The 27,530-nt window shown below is 30.8% G+C and overlaps 2 protein-coding genes across 2 annotated transcripts in view; both read right to left on the bottom strand.

Moving 5' to 3' along the window:
- Positions 1-90: 90 nt before the first annotated feature.
- On the bottom strand, positions 91-12,328 carry LOTGIDRAFT_161152 (hypothetical protein; the record flags this gene model as incomplete). Its single annotated transcript, XM_009056496.1, has 13 exons — positions 91-186; positions 515-632; positions 796-797; positions 927-1,054; positions 1,481-1,686; positions 1,872-1,989; positions 2,272-3,555; positions 4,072-4,305; positions 4,572-5,036; positions 5,287-5,394; positions 7,715-7,984; positions 11,709-11,878; positions 12,228-12,328. 13 exons carry the CDS (start codon positions 12,326-12,328, stop codon positions 91-93), a joined length of 3,300 nt encoding a protein of 1,099 aa, XP_009054744.1.
- A 1,114-nt stretch (positions 12,329-13,442) lies between these two features.
- The window catches only part of LOTGIDRAFT_161151 (hypothetical protein), a gene marked incomplete at both ends in the record, with an annotated part of 22,399 nt that continues 8,311 nt past the window's right edge, over positions 13,443-27,530 (bottom strand). Inside the window, 4 exons of the mRNA XM_009056495.1 lie at positions 13,443-13,539; positions 13,687-13,762; positions 15,851-16,014; positions 21,315-21,386. Coding sequence (XP_009054743.1) covers positions 13,443-13,539; positions 13,687-13,762; positions 15,851-16,014; positions 21,315-21,386 — 409 coding nt within the window. The remainder of the gene's footprint in view (positions 13,540-13,686; positions 13,763-15,850; positions 16,015-21,314; positions 21,387-27,530) is intronic.

Raw genomic sequence — 27,530 nt, 5'->3', positions numbered from 1 at the left:
ATTCAAACACTTGGCACTATCAGCTGGTCAGTAGCAGCATTTATCCCTGATATATGACTTTATTATGGACAAAATAAAACTGGTAGTTCATTAGGAACACACTGGACAACATTGTCCCTCTATTTTCACAGGAGATTCACAAGATAGTTTAGGACATGTTTGTTCCATACACACAATTTTACCTCTCTGAAAAAAAACAATCAATGAAGAATTATGTCTAAAACTATTTTCATGGTTCATGGTTCAAAAAAAGGCTATGAAGATTGCAAATGGAACTATCCTCAGAAAAAAATGAAACAAAACTTTCACAACTGCATTTTAATTGTTTAATGTTGAGTTATAGCAGAGTCAGATATAAGATTTAAATTCTGAAAACATTATGGACAGCTGAAAACTCCAGCTGATAAGGTACATACTCAGAGCACTGTATAGTTTATGATTTATAAGCAGAGCTAGCAAACAAGGTGAAAATTGTAGAATATAGGAATGATGATATTCTGATAGAAACACTTACATTACAAAGACATATTTTACAACCTTCCATATTCCATTTCTCTCCATTAATTCTACGTTGATTATCAGGGTCTGTACATGTTAAATCTTTTTTACCTTTCACTTGTTTCTGCAAATATCTCACCTTGAAAAAAAAATCAAAAGTTCATAATTTTGATTTGGTCATTAAGTCATAAACATAGCTCATGGACAAATTCAAACTTTACATAAAGGCTTTAAGTTCTACAATTAAGTGAACAATGTGTTACATAATATATTGAGATTGCCATGAGGTGCATTTACTTCTAAAATGTGATAAAATCTACCTATTCTACATAGGTTATTCTAATGCATGGTAAGACATAGAAGTGTTCATAAAAACAGTTATTTTTTATTCAAAAATTTTAGCAAAGTTAAAGTGAAAAATATTTTACCTTTCTTTTAAGATGTTTAATAGTTTTGGACATCTGTTCCATGACCGATTCAACACCTTCTAATCTATCACTGAGAGCTGACATATCTTCTTTTATTTCATTGTTCACAGTGGTCGGAGGTTCATCACCTTGAAATGAATTCAACGTCTGTTGTCTAAAAGAATCTCTGAAAGATTGATTTGGACTGCTAAATTGGCGTGTACCACCAAACTGGTTCTGGTGAATGGAATTTGAATGTGGGTTGTTTTCTGGGAAACTGAATTGATTGGGATTTCTGAAATGACGTGTGAAAGACTGGAAGTTGTTTCTTCTACATTCTGAAATAAAATGAGATAAAAATTAGATTATGATCATACAAGAGATGAAATTGGATTTCAAAATCTTATTATCAGATAATATAAGATTGACCCATATAGATTATAGTGTAACAGTAAATGGTATTTTTTTACCAATATTTTGTCCATTTTCTGTTCAGGGCTTTACCCTCTAGAGTAGCTATTTAAGCTATTTTTTGATTTGCATTTTGGTTGTAGATTTTTGCATATCATATCTACCTTCACAGCAATCAGTCCACATTCTTAAATCTATCTTTGGAATATTTTCACATGATGTCATTTCTTCTTGAGTTTTAAATAAAAATATATCATGTTGTAATGATCTGATAGCATCACTGTTATCACAGATAACACGTGCTAGACTGCTTTGTTTTATTTCATTTAACTGTTCAGCTTTAAATACCCCACTGTTTTCATACCAGAATCTATAAACGAAAAAAAACATTTGAATTATGCAACAGATAGGCTAAACAAATTTCTCCCATTTTTTACTTGGTCTTTAATTGAATGGTATGGACAAACTTTTGAAAATTTTTTGAATACTAGCTGTTTGTTGTCTAGCTGTATTAATTAGAAGTCAGGTGATGCGATTTAGAATATCTTATCTTACCTGTCACCACTACGTAAACGTCTAAACTGATCAGATAATATACACAAAAATGTTGGACCAATTTTAGCACCAGGCATTGGTGTTTCACTCATACCACCCACAAATAAATCTATATTTTCTGAAAAAAAATAATAATACATACTTAACTGTAGTCTGAAGCATTTAATAATTTAGGTATTTTGTGTGGTAAAAATGCTCACTTCTTACAGAAAAAGGCCTGCCCACCGGTTCTTAGTTTGGTTCAGCTCAAATCAGGTTTACGGACTTGTACTCAAAAGGTTGGAGCCAGACATTTGTGTCCACTAGCAGAGTCATTGGCCTATTGATGTATATGTAACATCTTCAAATATCAATATAATTAATTGTAGATATGCAGGAAGATAATTGCCAAAAGACTTACCAACGCGTGAATAAACAGCTCGTAGCTTCTCTAAAGTATCAGCATCTTGTATGTCAAAAATTAAATCTTCAAAGCTATTCACAGTTGAAAGATTACAGTACTTTCTATAGTCTACATAAAATGGTAATCCATGATCACGACCACGTTGTATATTTAGTGATGCCAGATCCTGACCAACAGAATTTGCCAATGAAAACAGTTTTTCTGTTAATTCTGAATTAAGAAGTTCTCCTGGCATACGTTTCTTGGCAGACACACCATAAAGTCCTCTAAGTAAGGGGTCAATTCCACCTTCTTCTAAGATACGATATGGTGAAAAAAAAGCTCGATGTAATGGAAGATTGCCCTCTGGGATAGGTTCGTAGGTTTCATTAAGCCTAAATATCACAGGTTGCACTAAAGAATGTCCAAAACGCATGGCAGCTGTAGCAAATTCATTAGCTATAGTAGGGTTTGTTTCTGGATCATATCCATTGTATTCTCCCATCATAGCCATACCCTTTTCACCCAGTATTTTAGGTAACCAGTTGTCATAGGTAATATGTTGCAACACAGCTCCTAAAATCTTTCTTGTTTCATGATACAGTTTGTTTCCATCCCAATGTGGATTAATCTCTTCTAAAGCTGTAGCAATACGGTTGTGTTCTCTCATAAATAATGTGTGCATGGCAGTCAGGGCTAAATGTTCATTTGCTCTATGGTCCCCAGCTTTGAAACATGGCACATGACGTTTGGTGGCATCCAACTGACAATCTACATGATTCAATGTATCTTCATCAAAAGGTAAGAGCCTGTTTCCATTCAAACTTGGACCAACACGTAGTAAGCCACGTTCATTTGTTAAGTCACGTAAAGAATTGGCTTCATCAGGACCATTACCATACACGTTTGAAGCATCAATAAAAGCAGTCAAAGCATTGATTTGTTGCCGAGGAGCAACAGTACTGAAGAACACGGATGTGGTGCCAGTGTTACAAGTACCACTTGTTCTTGTAAATCCAAGACAATTATTCCTGATTCTCTGATCACTATTTGGAACCTTAATTGGAAAGCAAGGACTGACATTGTCACAAGTTTCATTACATCTTTGTCCATCACTAAACCGAGCAAAACTAATAGACTGAGGTGCCAAGTCTAAATCATGATCTATAAATTGTCCCCATTGCATCAACATATGACTGTGTTCTTCATCCATGGTAACATGATCAGTGGACATCATAAAGGAGGATATTAATCGTGGACTTGGTAGGTGAATTCCATTATACATCTTACCTCTATTCCAACCTAAAATGGGTATAATATAAGTGAAGAAAACTTCTTTACAAAACTTGGGCAAACTAACATTGATTAAATATTTTCTAGAATCTCAATAAAAAGAATATGTAGCACAATCAAAACTGCTGAACAATGGTATGCAATACAAGACTCTAGATTACAATTTTTCATTCATTTTGTTGAATCCCTTGATTTGACTTTCAAGTGCTTGTCTGTACGTTTACTTTCACAATAACATAGATGATGTCATCTTTTATTCATATCAAAATCAATGTTTCAATGCGACATACAGGGGGAGCTGATTAACTAATGCTCACACAAGTGGTATGTAATTCTATTGCAATATCAATCTTAAAACATATCCGAGGTCCCTTTACTATAAATTACAAATTACAAGTCATGTAGGCCTAAACCTATCAATACCTCATCAGAATCTAATCGAAATTTACACAAAAAATATCAATGAACATCAAAAAAGATATGAACAAACAAACAATAAGATAGCTTTTATAAAATAATACATACCAACTGGTGTATTAAATCCATTTTCATAAATTGGTGGTAAGAGACGAGTAAAGGCTTGATTTGATGCTCCCCATGTTGGATTTTTAAAATTATTACAGATACCATTTAATGTTCTATATTTTCGATGGAAACATATATTAGTACAATCAGTATCTAACGGTCTTCGACTACAACCAGACATATTAGCTATTAAAGCTAAATGTGGTGGAGATACCAATTCTCTGTAACTTTCATCTGAAATATCAAATATTCTATTTAATCAAGTTGATTCTCTAATATTAAAATCAATACTTTCAATTGACATACTATGTTAATTCAATGTTGTTGTTGTGTTTATTTTACGGTTTGGACTTAATTTCACTATCCACAATATTCTGTACCTCAAGTACCTGTTACAGAAAGGTTTAGCTTTCAAAACATCCAACGCGACATCGTTTTTCAAGAGTTCAAATTGTTAATGTTAACATAAGACATAAAAATCAAATGATCTCTTAACCTACCATTTGAAGATAAATTATACATGTGACCTTGATTAATATGCATGTGTAAAATTTCTAGTGTCTGCTCAAATATTTCTTCAGCTCTGGCCAGTTCTAGAGCTTCAGGAGCTGGATAACGGAATATTGATAATAGATCTTGAACAGAATGTTGTTGGTTCGATTGAAACAATGACATCAATGTACTATTAATCCCAGCATTCACTCTGTTTGTAGCTTGATGTAAGGCCCTCTCTATTTCTGGAGGTGTAAGTCTGTTGTCATGGTGACCTGATCGTATGTGTGTGAATCTGGGAACTTGATTGAGACGTTGACGTTGATAATATCGCGTAAGTCTATCGTCTTGACGTTCTCTACCACCAGGTGGTATATATGGACGGAAGTTAGTTGGTTGAATACTGGCTGAGTTTGGTCTATTGATTAATCTGTCTCTAGTTCGATCTATTGGTCTGTTTTCTCTTTCATCAACTATAAATATAGAAATCAGTAGTCCATGATCATTCTTTCTTTGCGTCTCTGAGTCTCTTACAGAACTATTATATTCAACAGATATCCATAAATTGATACTTGAATACTCCACATAATACTGGACATTAAGCAATGCTGAAGAAAGATCACTGAAATAGAGCCACCAAAAGAGACAAAAATGCAGACATGTTGCTATTAATTCAATATATCTATCAACTTAATCTTAACAAGAAAAGGAGGTTATACATACCATGTACAAGAAGATTAATAGACATTGTAGCTCTACCAGCAGAATTTTCAGCAATACAATCATATCTTCCTGTATCACCCAATATGATATTCTTGATTATCAACTGTCCTCCACTAACAATAAATTTAGCATCCGAAATTAGATGTAAACCTTCTCTATTCCATTTATAAGTAGGTCTGGGATCACCCTCGGCATGACAATCTAATGTCAAGTCAATTCCAGTATTAGTATCTATGTTGCGAATTCTTTCACTGAAAGCTGGTGCAGCTGAAATAAAATTTTCACTGTGTTACAAATTTAACAAGCAGGGTTTAGTTGAATCTAAAATCTATGGACCTACAATGAGAAAACTATTGTATACCTATCCAAAATGATCAAAAATGAGGAAGAAAAATTGTAGATGAGACGATTGTAGATTGAAGATAAAAAAGGAATAACAAAGCTGATCCTTCAAGTAAAGTGAAAGCATTTTTCTCCCAGTGAAAACACCAATTGATGCAGACACTATAAAACGATTTTCACATTGGCCCTGATACAACCAAACTGATACAAAAATATAAACTACATACCACTAGCTCGTATAGTTAATCTAGCTGAAGCAATGACTTCTCCTGCAGCATTCTCAGTTTTACATGTATAAATACCCTGGTCTTCAATAGTTGTTCTATAGATTCTTAATAATTCACCTCTATTTACTATCTCATATCTACCGTTGTTGGGTAATGGTCGATCTAAAATTAAAGCATATTGAGCATGCTCTTGTAACATTTAACTCCAAGTACAAAATGATGGTTCTTACAACAGAAAAACTTTATTTTACGTCAAATTTTATGCAATTCTATACTGTCTTCCTCCACTTCAATTCTAAAATTGTCAGTCATTTCAATCCAATGACAATATTTTTTAAACATTTACTGAGAATGACTCTGTAATAAAATGTACCTACTGTCTTTTGTCCAAGTTATAATAGGAGAGGGATCACCAGATACAACACAAGTAAATCTGACTGTTTCACCACCATCTACTGTCTGTGCTTGAGGTGCTTCTACAACTTCTGGTGATACTGAAAACATTGGAAATAACTCTTAACATCATTTTGTTAGTATGAAGCAGGTTTGTTTGTTCTGGGATTCATACTCTTTCAAATACATGCTCAAAATACTTTTTTTTAATATTTGTCAAAAATCAAATCAAAATATTTGGAAATATTTGAACAGTTTAAATTTCAATCTATAAGAATTCCATTCATCTCATTCCGTTCAAAAATCAAACTTAAGATAAGAAAAAGTGGTATGGTGCTGTTTATAACAGAAACTCCCTCATAAAATAATAAACAAAAACAGATCTAAAATTTATATAAGAACATGACACCTCAATGTCTCAATGTATGGTATTTTGTGAAAATTCATGCAGATTTTATCTCAGTATAATCAGAATACATTTTGTTTTTAAATTCTTGTGTGATAATAAGTGATAATCTATGTTCACTTCTTATGACCTTGACCAGTGCATGCAATAAATCGGCCACTACCAAATTTCTGAGTTTCTATCTAAATATTGAAAATTCAGGAGAACAAAAAAAAAGGATAGTACAAAAACAAATAGACTTGTTTATGAAAGTTAGAGAGTCTGGAGAATAATTAATGAAGTGAAACACTGTAATGATAACAGTATAAATAGTTAGTTATCTGTTTAACACGTATTTCTCTTGAATTCTCACTAATGATTAATTACTGTATGTTTCTGAGATTTTCTGCCAACTTGACAATAAGTCTGGCATTGAAATCTGAAGCAGACGTTAAAACAAATAACAAATTCAATAACCAGATATTTTCAAAGTGCACTTTATATTAAGGTATGTTAAATTGATTAGCAGTTAGAGAAATTATAAATACTTATTGAATAACGCATATGACAGAAAATCATCTTCAAGGTGACAAGAAATCACTGATGAGAAAATTTGGAATCTAATAGTTATTAGACATATGAAAAATTCATTATCATTTTATTTTATTCCAGGGATCTGGCACACCACTTTTTGCAGACATTTACAAGGTACCTTTACAGTCTGTATTTAAGTCACATTACATTACACTAACAAATATAATTCTGGTGAGCAACAAAATGTGTTTTTTGACAAGATCTATGTTTTGGGCTATTGTAAATTATGTTGTTGAGGATGCATGAATCTAGAAACATTGAAATTTTGATTCAACCTAGGAATATAAACAAATACCATTAAAATAACTGACAACTATATGATGTTGAAAGCAGGCTTTTTTTCTCTTGAAATCTGACAGATAGCAGTATCCATATCCATGTAAAAATTAACAACTAATTATATGATGATTTATAGGCATCCTTGGTGTTAGTAACGGGTATATTCTGACCATTATTTTGAAAACAAATACTAAAAACAAGTAATTACCTTGTATAATGAGTCTAGCAAGAGTACTGATAGTCTGTATACTGTTAGCAGCTGAACAACTATATACTCCTGCATCAACTTCATTGATATCTATAATGTTTAATGCACCACTAGGTTGTAATGTGAACCTAGGATTAGGTGGTAAAACTAAACCATTTTTACTCCAACTAATATCAGGTTTGGGATTACCAGATGCTTCACATAAAAACGTCACAGATTCTCCAGTTCCTACAGTTCGATCTCGTGGTTCTACAGTAAATCTTGGTCGCTCTGAAAACATAGAACAATAATTTGTTAATGTAACAAACTACAATGAAATTCTGAAACATTTGATTTCATTTAATTTATTTAAACTTGATTCAGGAAATGCATACAATATATCATGTTCTATCAGTACAAGGTCAAATGATGATATCCATATTTATAAAGCAAAATTCAAAGTCAAATTTTTCTGAAAAAGTCTATTTGATGGTTTAGGTATGAAATCTGATTTGGAAATAGTATTAATGTCAGTAGCTATCATTGTAATTCTTAAATAAAAAATCATTGATATTGGATTTCACTTTTGGAAGAAGATGTATTTTCTGACCCCAGATTAAATTTGTGCCATTTCATCTTTCATATTTCTAGTAGGAGATCCAAGCATCTAAAAATCAACTTTGATGTTCTAAAAGTATCATTTACAATGACGTTTCTCACAGGAATCAAACCAAAATATCATTTGGCATTTTCATCTCTAGAATATTTTTCATGATTTGGGAGATCCAAGTGTCTCAGTATTCAACCCTGTTGTTCTTAGAGTATCATGAATGTTTCAAGCATTATTAGCCTCAAGGATGAAACCACAACCTCGAATTGATCAGGTGTAAAGATAGAGCAAGATAAGATTTCTATTTGTGTTGATGAGAGATAGTTTAGAAGAGAAATGTCAGAGTGAACCAGCCTTAAATAATCTATGTTGTACAGTAACCTGAGATTGACCTTTGACATATTACATTAACGAAGGGCTTCTGAGTTCAGTTTCTATATATCAAGCTTTAGGCATATAATTTGATACATTCAATTTTTCGACACAGCAACACCCTTGGTACATATTACTTTGAATTAAATTCAAAAGACCCCACACAACAAAATTTATCCAATCTAATAATCAATTGCATTAATTCAAATTGCATTGAAAGTTTTTTAGTGTTTAGATAATTATATAGTTTAATTTTAATTTATCGTGGTTTATGGTGCTGTTCTCATGCACTTAAAATCAAAGTGTGCTCATGTTATTATATCTTTAAAATGCATTAGTAATTATTCAACCATAATGAGCTTATATAAATGACAAACACACTGAGGTACTGAGGTATACGTCAATTCAATATGAAATAACTTTATAAAATCCAACTAGAATTGAAATTTCATTTTCCTTCCCTAAATTGTTTCAGTCACTGTCAAAATATATAGAACAAAATATATAAGCAAGTTCAGATATCAAATGTGACCTTTGACATATTGAATCTCTAAGCAGACTTCAATTGCCAGAGAGAAAATTTCTACAGACCACAGACAAAATTGATAGTAGCAGTAAAGAATAAAATTTCAAAACACTAATGACTGTGAGGTAATAAGTAATGGAATTAGTCTTATCGGTATCCAGTCTAGAACAGTTGATAAGCCTGAAATGAGAATAGTGTTACTCATAGAAAAGGTTAATGTAAGCTCATGTGTTCACATCCTAGTTTTTATCAAGTGTTAACATGTGTTTCTGAGGAAGAGGGGAATAGTTTTGCTGTAGGTCAAGAATTTGCAAAGACCATTCAAAATAATTATGTCAATTTCAACTTGACTTATTTTCATGACCCTCAATTACATAGGAAATTAATTCATCATTTATAACTGCACAAGACTAGTTTCAGATAAATTGAAGTGTTTTGCTTTTCTGTTCCATGCAAATGTAATATTTAAATATCTCCTTTACTAGCTAACATAACAAAGCTAAATATCAGCAGTTTATTTGTATAGTTGACCAAATATGTGCTGAACCAAATAATCGCAATCAATTTCAGCTTTTAGTTGTCTCAATTTCAGATATCTTTTACCAAATGATAGAGCTCAATTTCAATGTATTGTATATTTTCTAATATGTGCTTTACCAGGTTATAATGCTCAATTTCAGCTTAGTTTATAGTAATCAAAATGTCTCCCTTTTTACCAGCTGCTAGAAGCCAGCTGATAGATCTCAATTACATTTAGAAGTATCCACTGTAGTTTGAAAGAAATTTGAATGAATTAATAAAAAAATCATGAAAATTCCAAAAAAAAAGTTTCATAATATTGAGAAATTTTTAAATTCATTCAGATTTGACTGGTAAATAGAGCAAACATCAGCTGTAGAATCTATCACATAGTAAATATATCATTTGAAATATTGCATTTTAAATTTTTTGAACGATTTTAAGTGGAATGCAAGTGGGGGGAGCAAGAAAACATTTCATGACGCAAATGTAAACAATTTCTGTGTAAGATAAAATTCCATTTTAATGATGATTAGTTATAAATATGTTTAAAAAATATTTGAAAATTTTGATAATGTCATTGAAATATAAGGAATGTTTGTTGTGTAATACATGTGTTATATTTATAAAACCTCCTGTAATTTTTATATTATAATATTAATGAAATGTTTTAATAGTAAGATATTTGATTAAATCAATATTGATCTAGAAAAACTGTTATCATATCAGTGTAAAATACTCTTATTGTACAAATATTATCTTCATAACTAGCACCACTCATTTATTTTTATATACACAATTCAATTGGCTAACACATTTGTGATTAATGTATTTAACAATGAACATACACAGTATAAAGATAATTTTGTATATCCTTTAATTTCACTACTTACTGGAGTCAAAGAAAGATGTGTGCAATATTCAAAACCCAGTTGCAGAATGGCATCAAGTGTTTCAGAATAGTGAGCATTCTATCATTCTTAGAATTTCCGTACTAGCTATGTGTTACTTACAGTCAAATAAAATATCATCTGGAAATCCATGCAATTTTCATCGAAAGTTGCCAACATCTCCTATTTTTATTTTTTATTTTCATCGTGGTGTGGCAATTTTTGACAAATTTTGACTTTATCATATTTTTAAAAAAAAATAATCATTAAACATTTCAATAAGCAAATATTGCAAGCTGCTTTTTTGACAGATTGTTTAGAATATAAAACTTGTTTTTTTAACAATGATTATCATCCAGTAATCAGTACTGTTATTCTATGATAAATGGAGAATAAGGTTTTAATAATGGGTACAAGATTATAATCAGTTTTTGATGTCATATTGTGTAGTGTAAGTTTTCAAAATAAACATTATTTCTTTCATTCTAAATACTCCTAACCTTTCTATGACATTTTATATTATTTAACTGATAAAAAAACTCAAAATCTACACAATGAATAAGTCTAGAAATAGAATAAGTTTAATAATGGAAACCTCATTGTTGCGTGTTTATATAAGGTCTTTGAGTTAACAGTCAGTATTCCTTAGTACAGATTCTACACACTGTTTTTGAAGGGTTTTAGAGCTCCAAATGCCCTGTTTATAATATAATATTTTGCATATGTTTCTGTATGAACAAATATGCTGTTCTATTCAAAAATTATTATTCTTATGGATGATATATTTCAAAAATTCTTACAACAATCAGAAGTAATGGTCCCTTCGAATTTATACCCATGAGGCGATTTGTAAATTAGAAATCATACTTTGGCCCACCCAAAGTATTAAACTTAACAACAAAAGATGAAAGAAAACAATAAAATGTTGTGTGAAACCAAGTCAAACAAAGATGTGATGCATCTTTTAGTCCATAGGCTGATGAAGATGGTCAATGTCAAGCAATGCTTAATATGAAAAACAGTAGACATCAAACAAAAAACTAGTCTAAGTAAGTAAGATGATTATTAAACCAACTTGTTTTATCATATAGAGCTTACCAGGCTCTCCAAAATACCTAAGTTCAACTTTATTAGCTCGTGCTTCTCCTGCGATATTTCTTGCTACACACTCATAGACTCCCTGATCAGATCCTTGAGTATCCTGGATCATCAATGTTCCATCTTTTAACATACTATATCTACCATTGTGATTAACATCTATTTCATTTCTGAAAATCATATTAAAATACTTAAAAAACAGATCAAAGAGTTCTTTCCCTAAATGAAGAGCATCATTATAGTTCTGACCATTGAAAGACCTACAAATTAAAATAATGAAAAAAACGGTTTATTATATATGAAGAGCAGATAATTTTATTTTAAAAATCTTATGAATAGCTTTGACAAAATCATAAGGCTACCAGTTTATACCACATAAAAGTTCTGAAAAGGAAATGTTGCAGAAGAAAACAATTTATCTTTTTGCCATAAAGAAAACTACAACAGGTCACAAATTTTGAACATCAAACTTTTTATTTCAAATGATACAAAAAAACTAAAGACTGGTATCATACTTACTCATTGTGAAGCCAAACAATTTGTGGATCAGGTGAACCTTCTGCTCTACATGTGAAATATGCTGTATTACCAAATGTAACATCAACATCTCTTGGTTCCATTGTAAAATGTGGACCCTCTAAAACAACATAAATCTTACAGTTTTAATAAATACAGCATTTGTCAAGGCATAGAAGCCTTCCGTATCAATATGTCTTCAGGCATCTGATGGAAAAATTATGGTTGTAACATTGGTATTTTTTTTAGTTTAATCTTATAAAGGAAGTTTTCTTTATTATAATTCCTCCCAAACCCCATGCATTGTTGACATACATGTCTGGTATAACAGTAAATTTCTGCTTGTCTCAAAATTGCTCTCAGTTAATCAAAAACAGACATCCCCAAACCAAAAATATACATTTGAATATGAGCCCCTGTTACAAGTTTGAGTAGAAGATTGTATTTTGGCGTATATTAGAAATATAAAAGATACAGATTGATATACTTCTAAACATATCTAAACAATAAAGATACAAGTGTCAAAATGTGAATTTAAACTACAGGGCAACAGAAGTCAAGCCAAAAAACCAGTATTAAACTGACTACATGATGTTTTGATATCTATCTTATTACTGTTTTCTAGGCAGACATGAAAATATCTCATTTCAAAACTGATATAAATCACTTTCTACATACAGCTATTTAGTCTTACATCAAATTTTATAGTTTACTTTTATTTGTGTTGGTCCAACATTTAACAAAGAATGAAAATATTCAATGATTTTTATCTCTGATATGCCATACATGAAGGAGAAAGTGCTTACTCTTCCTGCAACTACTTTGTAATTTTTTTTCAGATTATCAAGGGAGGTTAATGGGCTCTATTAAATTCATGTTATCAGAGCAATTTAGTAAGCTTTACAGCTTTTAATTTGTGAATTGACTTTGGATGTGATTAAAATAATGTCAATAGTACTATCTTAAAATACTAAAATGTTCACCATTGTAATTTTTTAAATCAACTTTTTAGTTCGATTGTATCTCAATTCAATTGTATGACACTTTATTATTACTCTCTAATACTTTTGCATAGATTTTGTCCATGAGATATGGTATGTGATTGAATCAAGTATCTATCATTCATTTATACAGCAAGTTATATAAAATAAAATTTGTTTAAATTGCACATCCTTTTAAATCAGATTGAAATCTGTAAGAGATATCTTGGCAGTAATCTTAATTTTTAGCTTTTAATCCTATGACACCTGTAGAGAATGTAGATTCTAATTGAAAGTAATAGAAAGGGGAGATAAGAAATGGTGAGAGTTTATATCTGTAAGAGATATACACCTATGATAATATTATCTGTCTAGACTTTATATCTTTCATTTCAACACAATCAAAGTTAACATCAAAATCTTTTAACAATTTGTAATGTGGAGACCACATTTTTCACTCAACGTTTTCTTTGTTAAATCACCTGAAATCTTTACCATGTGATAGAAAATAGTCGAACGTAACTTCTGATATTTTTTTGATATAATAAAGGCCAACAGCTGTAATAAGTACCAAATTGTTTATGTTAAAGTGAGAGCGAGGGTTAAACTCAAGAAGGTGTTAACTGATTTCAAAGTGTCAAAAGAGCAGAGGGAAATATTCATTAAATCATTGAATCAAAACAAAAAGCCATAGTGTCCACCCTTGTCTCCACCCTCTTTCAAACAAAAAAAAAATCCACCCTTTCATTTCCTCTGTGACAATTACTACCTGTGTATTCATAAAATAAATGTGTGAAATCTATTTGAAAGAAATATGGAGAGAACTATATATTCATCAACACAATGTCAGTCCTAAACTGTCAGTACTATCTAATATTCCACTTCACAAAATAAATATCAATGGTGGTATACACCTACAAATACTCATTAATTTAAACATTTACCTCTAATAAGAAAACATGTTGCATAAATTTACCAGTAGAAAAGATTACTCTCAATTTATTATGACAAGCAACCTGTTATCAACTTCTGAAGATTAAAAATGTCTGGAGCAAAGGTCAAAAAGTTCAAAGGAAGTACAGCTAAGAATATCTTATGGTAATTATAAGTCTTGTTGCAGACATCAACATTAGATGATGATCACTACCTTTTAAAATAACTCTGAAAATAACTGAAAAATCTTGCCTTCGATTATCAAAACACTAATCATTAATAAGAAAAGCATTTTAGAATCATAATTTATTTATTAATTCTGCTAAATAATCTCTTTTCAACCAAACACTGTTAGCAAAAGAAGACAATTCCAAGAAGCTATATATTAAAGAAAACCTAATTTGATCCTTATCATCCATTTATTGACACTCAACAAAATACAAATTACTTCCTATGATCACGAATTGCTGTGAAATATTCTGGTATCAATTTAGATTTATTAACCACAGTCCACTTATAATGAATTATTACAATCAATTTGGTTATAGTCTTCAATATACATAGAGAATAGGTTATTAAGGCAGGTATTTTGTTTTTTGTTTTATTATTGTAATAATATATCAACATGTATTTTCCCTTAAACTTATTGATAATAGTCTCAGATGTTAAATGATGGGAAGAATTGGTAAACAAAATTGAAAGCCATATTAAAGACTATAAGACAATTACTGATTTTATTACCCTCAAGCATGACACAAAAAGTCAAAATATCCAATCTTTTAAACATAGGCCACAATATGGCTAAAATCTGACAAATGAATGTTTTCTTATGTCCTGTAAATGACAATAGTCAAAACTTCCACAGTACTTTTTATAGAATTGAAGAAGGCCTACGTCAAATTACTTATTCATGCATCAGTCATAATGAATCCAAAACAAGGCACATAGGGCGATAAATAAAAAAGGAGGGATGTTGTGTTACTGCAGTGATATCACCACCTTGACATCTTTACCGCCACCATCTCCAATCACTCAAACCTTATCATATTACATATCATTAAAATTTGGAATTGATTTAGCTACTTCATGATAATTTGAAATGATGTTTTCCATCTCACATTTCTGAAAAACACTAGTTTCAAGCCCAAATTCTTTCTGTTGTGTTTAGTGACGTAACAATGACATAAGCTAATTACTTTAATTGACGTTGCCATCTTTTCAATAGATTATAGATAATATGCGTAACCCTAGAATTTGATTTGTCTAAAAGGATTGAGGTATGAATAAGATCTATGAAACTCACAGCTATCAATCAAAATTTCAAAATTAAGAACAGACTTCAAGTTCCTCTGCAATTCAACAGAGTACTATAAAAGTAAAGATCACTTTGAGATTGTTATTAGAGTTTTTATGATGTCATTGATACCAATGTCCTTTAAGTGACAATACTTTAAACTTTTACAGTACTTTTTTGTTGAATTGAAGCAGAACTGGAAATCAGATTTTAATTGTGAAGAGTAATCCAGATAGCTGAAATAAGCTGAATACAGTAAAGCAAATATTTATATGACTTAATAAATTCAACAAACCCTGTGAACCAGAGGGTACTATATATATTATTAATGCATGTAAGGTTATGTAAATTAATAATTTTAATGATTGTGTACCCTAATAAAATTGTAAATTCTAATGTGCACCTAAAAATCAACTTACTGCAATGAAAATCATCCTCGGCAACACTCATTAAAGAACGGCCTTGTAAATTAGCCGGAAATTCACAGGTGGCTGCAGCCTGGGTGAAACCAGTTTTTTCTTTTAACATTTTGGCTAACCACATAATACCACAATCACATACCAGGGCATTGGAATCTAGCCGTCTGAAAAATAAACAATCATTATTTAATGATATTTTATACCTTCAAATGCTGTTTACAATGTACTTATTCACACAGAAATTACTGGAGGCTGTATTTCAACAGCCAAATATTCAATTAACTTCAATCAAATACAAAAATATAATTTGAACTTTAAAGCATCTTTAGTGACTCAGAGTTTCATGTTGGATTAATGTATATGTGGTAATTATGTACCGAGTCTTCAATTCAAGGAAGATAATACCATAGTTCTTAACAGAAGTTTTACAATGACAAGAAAATGTTCTTTAGAGTTACGGAAATTATTAAATTCTGATTAATTTAATGGCATTCGTAGCTGAGTATTATACTTAATGCAAGCATCTTTGTTTCTTTTGTTTCTTTGTGTCAAAAATTTCAGGATTCCTGAAAGCCAAACAGAATTCTTAAAACATGAACAATGAACTCCTTAGATTTTCAGTAATATATTTAAGCTTCATGAAATTTGAGTTTCTTAATTGTTATGAAAAAAAAACACCAAAAACTCAAATTAATAAAAATGTAAGTGTATGGAACTCTTTCACCTTGAAAACTGAAATTGAATATGTTTCAAGATCTAAGAACATTTTAAAATAATATAACTTTGGTTTCAATTTGCTAGAAATAATAAGTGATATGGGCTGTTGATAGCAGGTGAATATCATCAAATAAAACTAATTATATTGCTCATATCATATTATAGCATAAAGAATTTACACATGTCAGAAATGGTTAGCATATAACAGTTATCAGTTGATCTTAGTTGTTCTTCATGGTTCATGGAAAAACAATTGTTGGCAAAACTTGATATTTGTCTCATTCATACTCTTATACATAACATAGTGATTTCTATCCAAGAGTATTGTTTGCATCTAAGAAATTGAGAAATGCAAAATTGGCCAAAATGAAATAACAAAAGTAGAAAAGCAACAATATGGATTTTGGCTCAATCTAGATAAATATTGAAACAGGAATGTATATTCTGAACTCTATAAAACAGAATCTTGATATTTTATCCTAGAATAACTGATTGATTCAACTTGGAAGTAAAAACAAAGCTGAGAGGAAATCAGTAATGTGCCAGAAAGATATACCTGGTTTTTAACAGTCTTGGTTGAAAAGATGTGAAAATGTTAACTTAAGTGCAGAATAGTAGAACTACTGGAAAATGACATCCAAAGATGTTTTGCCATTGACAGCAAGCTGACAGATCAGATATCCCAGAAGGCATGCATCTAAAATTATATGATTATCATAACTGGTTTAAAGGAAATTTGGTACTAAGATAATGTTTTCTGTTGTTTTTTTAGATTTAATAACTAATTCAGCCAACTAATCAACATATTTATTTAGGAAAGGATAGGCCTACCATATGACCACAGAGCAGATGGCAGTCAGATAAAACTTCCAATAAAATGCAATTCTAGATTGTTTTTTTTTGTGTGTTTTTATCTTAGGCAATTTTAATCAGTTTTTAATGTCCTGAAAGAGGTTAAAATTCTAGAGTGTACAGGTATATATCCTTTCTTTCTCTTGGGTAATTGATATTGGCTGCTTAATAATAACCAGAACAGGTGTATGGATATTAAATCAGAGTTCAATATAAAAATAGAGTAAGGCATATCACTAGAGAGCTGTTAATATCAATAAATCTGCTAACAACATAAACTATGGTATATACATTCACATGTGAAAAATATTTGTTTGATATAGGTTAATCATATATATATCAACAATATCTATACCACTACACCTTCATTCCATTCATGTCCAGTTTACAACAGTCAATGAGGGCATTTTCTCATTAACACCCTAAATACATGTATCAACCGAGTACAAATCTATAAAAGACAAATTGCTCTTGACAACATAGAACAAGTAAGACTGTGATATCATGTCAATTTAGTTGGCACTTAAAGGGATTTAGGCCAAAGAAATATTATTTGACAACAGGAAAGATTGGACAGGGTAGAGAGCAAGAAAGGCCATGCTCAATGACCATGCTATGATTCAAAAGATGTTTTCTAGGCCATGCTGTATATCTGTCTAGAAGGTCCAGACCTATTCCATCTGTTCAAAATTTTAGTAGTTTTCAACTTTTTGCAATAGAGATGTAATAATTCTTCGAAGATGTTAAATGATAAAGCTATTCATAGTACACATAAAATGCCTCGAAAAAATCTTGTCTACAATGTCCCTTTAAAGCTTGTTATTAACAGGTAAACATTGCAAAAAAAAACAGAAACAAACACTAATCATTAGATTAGAAAACAGACCATATCCAACAATATCAATAACCTGATTTATTATTAACTGATATCTACATTAGATTTACCACAGTGTTATTAAAGTGCATCTGTAAACATGCCAAAAGAAATATTACTGAAAACATTAAGTTCTCTTCCGTTAGAATCAATGAAAGCATACTTGAAATCTTTGTTTTCAATATGTCTTCATTTCATTTTTTGGGTGGAAATATTCATAGTGGGGCAAAGGCCATTCATAATAATATTAATTTACACAAAAGAAGAAGAGTCAAACAAGAGTCTGAAATGCTGACAGATAGCAGATGAGAAAAACAACAATTTAACCTCATTCTTTAGGGGATGAAATTAGAAAAGCTTTTGAATTCTTAGACAATCTATCACAACCTTTTTGAAAATATCAAAAGTTCAATAGGTTTCAAATTTGGTGATAATCAATAGCTGTATCACCCAGTTTCCGTCAATTTAATATTTCCGAGCCTTTCAATTCAAACTGCAATGTGGGACACAAACAGTTCAGAGCAATTAGGGAAAATTTGATAGATCTGCAGAATTAGCCTACTATCGCTACTACTGTAGCACACTGGCCCTCTATTTACTGTCTCATCTAAACAACCTGCATCCCAGGAGAAATGGGGTGACAAATCCACAGGTAACATCCCAACCCATGAGGGTGGCTTAAAAGACACAGTAAGCAATTTTCAATGTTCTCATCACCATCTAACAAAACTAGACTACTGCATACAAAAAGGAGGAAAAAATCATTTACAGTCTATTACATTACATATTGAAGCTTTTCATTTGTAATTATGTCATATTTAGGTCTGATGGGATTATGGCCAACCCAGTGGTTTCAAAAGCGTTTTCCGACTTCCCACCCTACTGACATTCAACTCTCTAGATGATCATTGCTTTCATATGGTTTCAATCTCTAACAACTATTTCTTTATAACACCTAGAATCTAGACTAAACTTATCCTATTTTAACTGATATAATTATAACATTGCCTGTTTATTTTATTAAATCTCTGGGTACTTGGAAGAGAGAATTGGTGTGGTAGTAAACAATCCAAATCACTTGAATGTTAAAAGATATACTCAGAATTTTTCTCATCACTCTTATTTTGATATATAGGTTTCAGATTCACACCCCTCTAATGGTATGAAATCCAAAAATATTACACCCTTAATTTCTGGTAGTCCAATCTAAAGTATTCTGTTTAAATTAAATTTGTGTATTGTGTATCATTGTTAAGAATAGATAATGAGATAAGGAGGGTAAAATACAAATTGTTTAGAATGTAAACTGCCTGGTAAAGACATATATTTCAACAACAGATGGATCACATCTCACCATTCTCTATATCTTCTAAACACCATGTCAAAACCTATTTTAAACACTCAAGTCAAAACAGAAGAGAATTGAACTCAATATTCAAGATTCTAAAGTTATCGAAGATGTGCATGAAGAGCAAAACTGACTTTTCGATATATTTTTGACCCACGGCTTATATTCAGTATTTTTGATTTTCATGCGGGAAATTAATGACGTATGTCATTTTCTTCTAAAATATATAAACAAACCATATTTTTTTGAAGAAATTCTTTTTCAAAATTTAATATATTGTATCCATAGTCACATCAATAAGGCTTCTTGTCTTACGTGCATCAAACTATTTTTTTTTGTTAATAATCTTACAGTCTGATATCACACAACAATTATGCATAGTAGGGGAACCTCCTTGCTTTAATTAAAATATATTGTACCACCATCCCTGCATGAAAACGATCATGAAAATATGAATCATTAAACCATCCCACATTGCTACTTAGAACATGTTTATCACTTTTAATGAAGGGCTTTGTAACTTCATTTTGTTGATGCTAATAACAGATTTAACTTCAGTACCTCAATTGGGTGATTAATATATAATATCATAACATCAAGAGTATGCATTCAAATAAATAAAAAATGAGTTTTCAAATTTTTCAGAAATACACAAGATAATTTCTAGCCCAAGTCTATCATTACTCCTTTTCATTTCATTCAAGTCTACAATTACACTTTTAATTTCATTTCATTCAAGTCTACAATTACACTTTTAATTTCATTTCATTCAAGTCTACAATTCCTCCATTTCATTTCATTTCCATTCCATTCAAGTCTACAATTACTCCATTTCATTTCATTCAAGTCTACAATTACTCCATTTCATTTCATTTTCATTCCTTCAAGTCTACAATTACTCCATTTATTTTCATTTTCATTCCATTCAAGTCTACAATTACTCCATTTATTTTCATGCATGTCTACAATTACTCTATTTCATTTAATTTCATTCAAGTCTACAATTACTCCATTTCATTTCATTTTCATTCCATTCAAGTCTACAATTCCTCCATTTCATTTCATTTCCATTCCATTCAAGTCTACAATTACTCCATTTCATTTCATTCAAGTCTACAATTACTCCATTTCATTTCATTTTCATTCCATTCAAGTCTACAATTACTCCATTTCATTTCATTTCATTTAAGTCTACAATTACTCCATTTATTTTCATGCATGTCTACAATTACTCTATTTCATTTAATTTCATTCAAGTCTACAATTACTCCATTTCATATCATTCAAGTCTACAATTACTCCATTTCATTCATGCATGTCTACAATTACTCCATTTCATTTCATGCATGTCTACAATTACTCCATTTCATTTCATTTTAAGTCTCCAATTACTCCTTTTCATTTCATTCAAGTCTACAATTACTCCATTTCATTTCATGCATGTCTACAATTACTCCAAATGTGACATTATCTTTAGCTTATGGTTTAGTTTTATCTATGGTTCTATGATTTTCATTATAATATTGCTAGAGTCTATTGTTATGATGATGTTATGTACAGTTTGAGTTAGTAAATATATATATTTATAAACTATATGAGGTAAATAACATAACAGAAAGAGAATAGTGTCAGTGATTTAGTTGCGTCTAAAACAGTTAAATTTAAATACTTACAGCCGGCGTAAACTGGTCAAACCAGAAAATATACCTTTTGGTAGACGTTTTATCACATTATTATGTAGATATCTGAAAGGTATAAAAATTATGAATCATTAGTTCATACATAAAAATATTATACTGTTATTTATTGCTGTACAAGCTACTGAACAGGATCAGATCATAATGCTATAGATTACCATATATTGGAGTAATTCAAGCTAACTAAAAAAAACTTTTAACAATAGGCTGTTTGTTGTCCAAAATATGGTAACTTTAAGATAAAGACAGCTTAAACATCCAATGGTTGGGACAAGGTAAGGGTAAGAACAGCATCAAGATAATAACTGTCACCTGACCCACCCCACTGTCCCATAATTATTTTGAATTTGGTGCAATATGGAAGATTCTCGTGTAAACTAACCATCTGAGATTGATGTGGTGTGTGTAATGTGGGTGTATTTATGAATAATAAACTATGAACAAGATACTGCATCAAATGGGACAAACAGCTTCTGAATCTAAAACAATCTTGACAATTGTCACCATCACTGAAACATTATACAAGGCTATTTCAAAGTAAGTATTATTTGATTCATACTGAACATGTTTACTATGAAATAAAATAGAGGAAGTTAATTTTTTCTTCACCAAATACATCTGAGTTTTTCTTGTAAATAGGTCATTTCCTTCAGAACAGAAGACTGTAGATGATAACTTGTAAGTAAGATTTCATGAATTTCTCTAGCTTGGGGAAATCCAGTTTTAATAATGCAAACAGTCTGTGCAACAGATTAGGTTAGTAGGGGGTGGCTAGTTAACTCAATATACCAAACAAATGGTAAGAGAGGATTGGTTTTCTATTTCTGTCTCTGATGATCACATCTCTGTCGGGAAGAACTACTAGATAAACTTCAAGTTATCCAAGATTGATATGTATTAGGTCTGTATGTGGTATTATACTCAGTACAATCTGGTTATCTGTAGATAAATCTAGTTGTCATTAGAATAAAATCAGCTGGATTCTTTTTAATGTTGCAATATTCTAATTCTGGATGTCAATTGCAAAAAAGATGTCTCAGAAACTCAAAAAATAAGGAGATTGTTCTAGTCTAGGCATAGAACATGCAAATAGGACAGTTTGTGTAAAACATTGATTGGTGACTGACTGCCATAGCCTACATTTAATCACACAGGTCAGACATCATGACCATCAAAACATGACCTAATCTACATCCCTCAATTAGTCATGACATAGACAAAATGTCAGTTTAACATGACTAGAAGTAGAAATGGGAGTAATATAATATATTATGTTAAATACATCTTGTATTCACATTAAGTATGGATGGTACAATAAATAAATAAACATATCATGACACCTCCATAATGTCTTCTACTGGTAAATATTTCAACTATGTCACTTGGTAACAAAGAACAAAGATGTGAATAATTTGACTTGGTGAGATTAAAATCATAGTATTCATATAACCATTAGTATTCCTTTTTTTCATTCTTAACCTTTCAAACAACAACTGTCAGAATTTTTATCAACAAAATTTATGAGTCTTATTGAGTAGAAAATTCCTATTCAAAGAGTAAATGAAAGTATCATATCTTCATTAAAAAGATTGCTTGCCGGGCAAGGTAATATACGCCCACTGGCAGCTTTGATTTTGAATAAAAATATTTGGCAGTTCAGTAACAATCAAATGAAATTTTCAACCTTCAGTCATACACTTCTTTTGAGAGCCTTCTAGAGCTAGAATTGAAAGAGTTTTTAAGAACAAGGTCAATAGCTCCTATAAAACATTTTTGATTTTGAATAGGGTTCATCCACAGGTGATAATAAATAATTCACCAAATTTCGTCACAATCTGTCAAGAATTGTGCCATCAAGAATGCTGATGAGGTAAAATTGAACACGTTTCCAAAAACAAAGACAATAACTCGCACTAAATATCTTTTGATTCTTCTGATTTTCAATAGGGTCTATCCTTGGGTGATAACAAACACCAAGTTTTCTTCTAGGGTGTTTACGAGCTAAATGACAATATATATGCCCCCCATTTCATGCACGAGTATAAAAATCATCAACTGAATCTCTATAAAGCTGCAATTTGTTAAAGCTGCAATTTGTTGACAGGTTATAATATATAAGTAAACTGGTCAACAAGTTTTCTGGAACCAGATATGTCAGATGAGAAGTCTAAATGATACAAATAGAAGAATTCAGAAAATACCTTTAACTGCAGTTTACGTTTCTTAAAATTTGTTATCATTGTGAATATACAATAACATTTACAATTTTAGATTAAAGAGGAATTCCATGAATGTCACTCCTTTTAAATATTTGACTTGCATATTCTTCATCATTCAAGGTATAAAAAGGAAAAATAAAATTAACATACTTATGCATAACATTATGAAAATTCTTTTCATTTAAATAGCAATGCACAAAATGTTTTGCCTTTTAATTCAGTGAAGGAGAAAAGTGTACTCAGTGTCTCCACCTGAATTGAACCAGAACTAAGTACAAGGGTTTAATAGAAAACTTAATTAGGAAGATAAGTACATGTCTTAAATACAAATAAAAGTTGGCTTTCAGCTCAGTAAGCTGCTTATCCAAGTGTTTACATCAGAAAAATGTCTGCATCACTGAAAACTTCAACCTTTACCCTAATTCAAGACTATATATTTTAAGGAAGATTGCCCAGATATAGAAATAAAATGCTCTAAATATTCATGTTTGACTATCAAAATATGAGAAAATATTGGTGGTTCAGTAGCTTTGACCCTTGCACTCTGGCATACGAACAGTTGCTCTGTGGACATTTAAAGTGCTCACCACAGAACTGAGAAATAGGACAAATTTACATATTCAAACTTAAATACTTCTTTTAACAAGGGATCATTAATAACAAGAGATAGTCATATATTTAATGACCTAGGACAGCCCAAATTGAAGCAGAATGTTTAATTTGTGAAACAGGACTCTCAAGATTTAGAATTAGATCAGAATAATTTTGATCAACCATCCTTTTTACAAAAGAAAATAATTTTGATCAAATATTTGATGGCAGTTTTCTTATAACATTTTCTATGCCCCAAAAAGTCATTTTTGGTCTTATATTACTAAGTCAATATTGCCCTTACATACATCTCAATACTAACAATATACCTTATATCATATTAATATTGACTTTATATAATATAAATACTCTGTGGAATTACAGCTATGTTGAAAGTTGATCTTACAGGTAATAGTTTGGTACATTAAAGATATTATCACACTGAGAAAATTTATTGTTTATCTTGAAATTCTCAAGAATAAAACAGATATAACAATTAAATAGATTTCTTACAATACATTAAAGTAAGCAGTATTCCTATTTATTTACATGCTTAACTCAATGGTTTCTTCTTGTGACACAGACCCAACCTAGTGTTTCTGCAACACATACCAAAACCGAACTGCAAAAGACAGAAGATCACAATAATACAACACTCAACTAACTTCTCTGATATAATCTCCGGTGTAATAATTTAAGCAAATCGCATCAACTCACTTCGACGACCGATTATCAACACATGGTATAAATTAAATCACATTAAATAATTGACCATCAGCATAACCCGGTTGTATGTCTTGTTCCCTGTTGGTTTGGTATCAAGTTTTTTTACTTGAGTCAGATGATGTCAAATGGTCAAGATTTTCTGGTGAAAAGACTTTTATTTTTGAAAGGCATTATTACTGGGGGGCCTTATGGAAGCTATTCATTTTCTCAGGAAACTTTCGTAGGTGAAATGGTTTGTCTTAAACATGATACAGCAAGAAAATATTTAGAAAGTTCTATTCAACAGTGCTGATACAGAAACGAATGCATTTTTATGTGCATTCCAGAATTTGTTTTCAGGAGTGGTAGATACATCAATTTTTTTTATATGAACATCTCTTATCAATAGATATCTACTTGTAAATTTCTCCCATAAAACATGATCTTTCACCAGCTGGTATATATTTATATATATGTCATACTATTTGCAAGAGGGTGCAACTTGTATCTATTATCTTTTATTTTCATGATAAATATGGCACTAGTATGTTCTATCAAAAAGTCACACCATTCTTTAAATATAATTATATTTCATACAAATTGAAGGATATGCCAAGCCTAGTTCTTTTTTTTCTTTTTTCCTGCACTTGTTTTACATGTTAATGAAATACAGTCGTTACAATGGCTGTTTCACTGGCTGATAAAGCACAATTACAGCTATCTAATAGCACTTACCATCTGACCTCCAATTATCCTGCAATTTAACTAAAAACTACCATAGAAATTTTGACTATTGTCACTTCAAGGACGTAATCTAATCCATATTCTATCCATATCATGAGATCATCAACTAACTGCCCATAATATGGTGAAGATTGTAACCACTTACCCAACACAACTATACTTTCCAACATTGCAGAAAATGACTTTGAATTGTCTAGAACATGTGAAGATTTAAAAGTATCATTTTTGGGAGGATGATTAAAGCCTTTAATATAATGGTCGAACTGCACTTTAGTGCTGGGCTTGGCGCTCGGCATTCAGGGCCTGAATGCAATATTGAAATCCTATAGACATGTGTGCTGTTCGACTTTACATACTATTTTGTTTATTGTTTTGATTGGAGTACTAACTATAAAGTACCACACCCAGTGCACAATAATAAAGCGTTTAATTGGTCTGTCAATTTGACCTACGTTGTGTACTTCACCGTGGGATTCCCTCTGGAATGTGATGTTTACAAACATAAGATGATGTCATAGGGTGTTCTCTATAGCCTACACTGCAACTTGACTCGATATGCTTGTCAAGAAAGGTAATAACAGTACTGCTTGTGGAAAAAATGGTTACTGAATCATTCGATTCCAGTAGAAAAAAGTAGTTTTCAACATATGTGTGATATGGATTCAATTATTACATGGGCCTGATTTTCTTCGTATCAGTATAGTAGGATTATAATTGTATGTAATAAATGTAAATAGTCTTCAAAACTGTATGAAATGCATAATTCTTTCCAAACAAGAACTTTAACCTTTTATTTATTTTGTTCACAAGCTTATCTTCTCTCTGAAATTTGGGGTATTGGAAAGTTGAATGTCTTGTACAGTATGATTGAGTCATACATCATCAACAGATATTCAAAATAAAATCTTTTAAACATAGATAACAATGGATACACTCGAAAGTGATTACTGATTAGTTTAGCAGAACAATTCATGTTTCTGATACCAAAGTAAGAATTACTCCCTGAAATGCTGCAACTCTCCCTTTAAAGTTCAAGTGTAAAACATGGCAGAAGCAATGTGTATAAAGCAAACTCAATGATATGGCAGTTTTTCTGATGACATCATACTCTATTTACTGGTAGTGGGTAGTCAGTAGTTGGGTATTAATGAGTATAACAGTAATATCTTCAATAATAACAAATAAGTTACTTCAAAGAAAGTTAGAACCAACAAAGTAAAGAAGCAATATGTAACAGCTTTACAATAACATGATTTGCCTTTTGTACTTTGATTTATCAATGTTTTTTTTCATTATTGGTTCTTTCATTATTGTCAAAAGAGAGACTAATCCTTGTTTTAGTTTTTCTTAAATGAATTTGAACTGATCAATTTTCAATTTTCTTTTTACTAATAGCCTATGAATAATTTTCAACTCTGATTTTAGTCTACGATTAATGTTAATTGTTTCACATAGTCAATTTAGTACTGTATTCCGTTCAGAACAGAATTTTAAAAGTTTTGGCACCATTTATCAGAGCAATTCCTGCAATTTACATTTTAATGATGTTTTCTGACTGTGAAGAGAATGTAATTTACCATGTTCATAAACATGACTAAAATGATATTCCAAATCTTAAACATCATAGAATATAAATCATTTATTGTCAAACAAATTTGCCATATGTGCCAAAAGTTTATCAGATTGTCCTTGAAGTATCTTGCTGAATTTACAGATGTTCCTGATGAGTTTCTCAAAGAGAATAATATATATAACTCTTATCAATCAATCAACTATTTATTTGCTTTCATGCTTTCAAAAAGTGACTTACAAATTATGTTAATTTTGATTATATGGTCTTATATTGGTAATAATCATATTTCAAAACAAATTTAACCATTTTTCTTTTTTATCACTAAATTTGTGTAGCTAAAGTAACAAACCTAAAAAGTTG

Source organism: Lottia gigantea, assembly GCF_000327385.1.
Source record: "Lottia gigantea unplaced genomic scaffold LOTGIsca_28, whole genome shotgun sequence".
Taxonomy (NCBI): Eukaryota; Metazoa; Mollusca; class Gastropoda; family Lottiidae; genus Lottia; species Lottia gigantea.
Note: the sequence above shows the minus strand (reverse complement) of the source record. Positions and strands in the feature narration are given on the sequence as shown.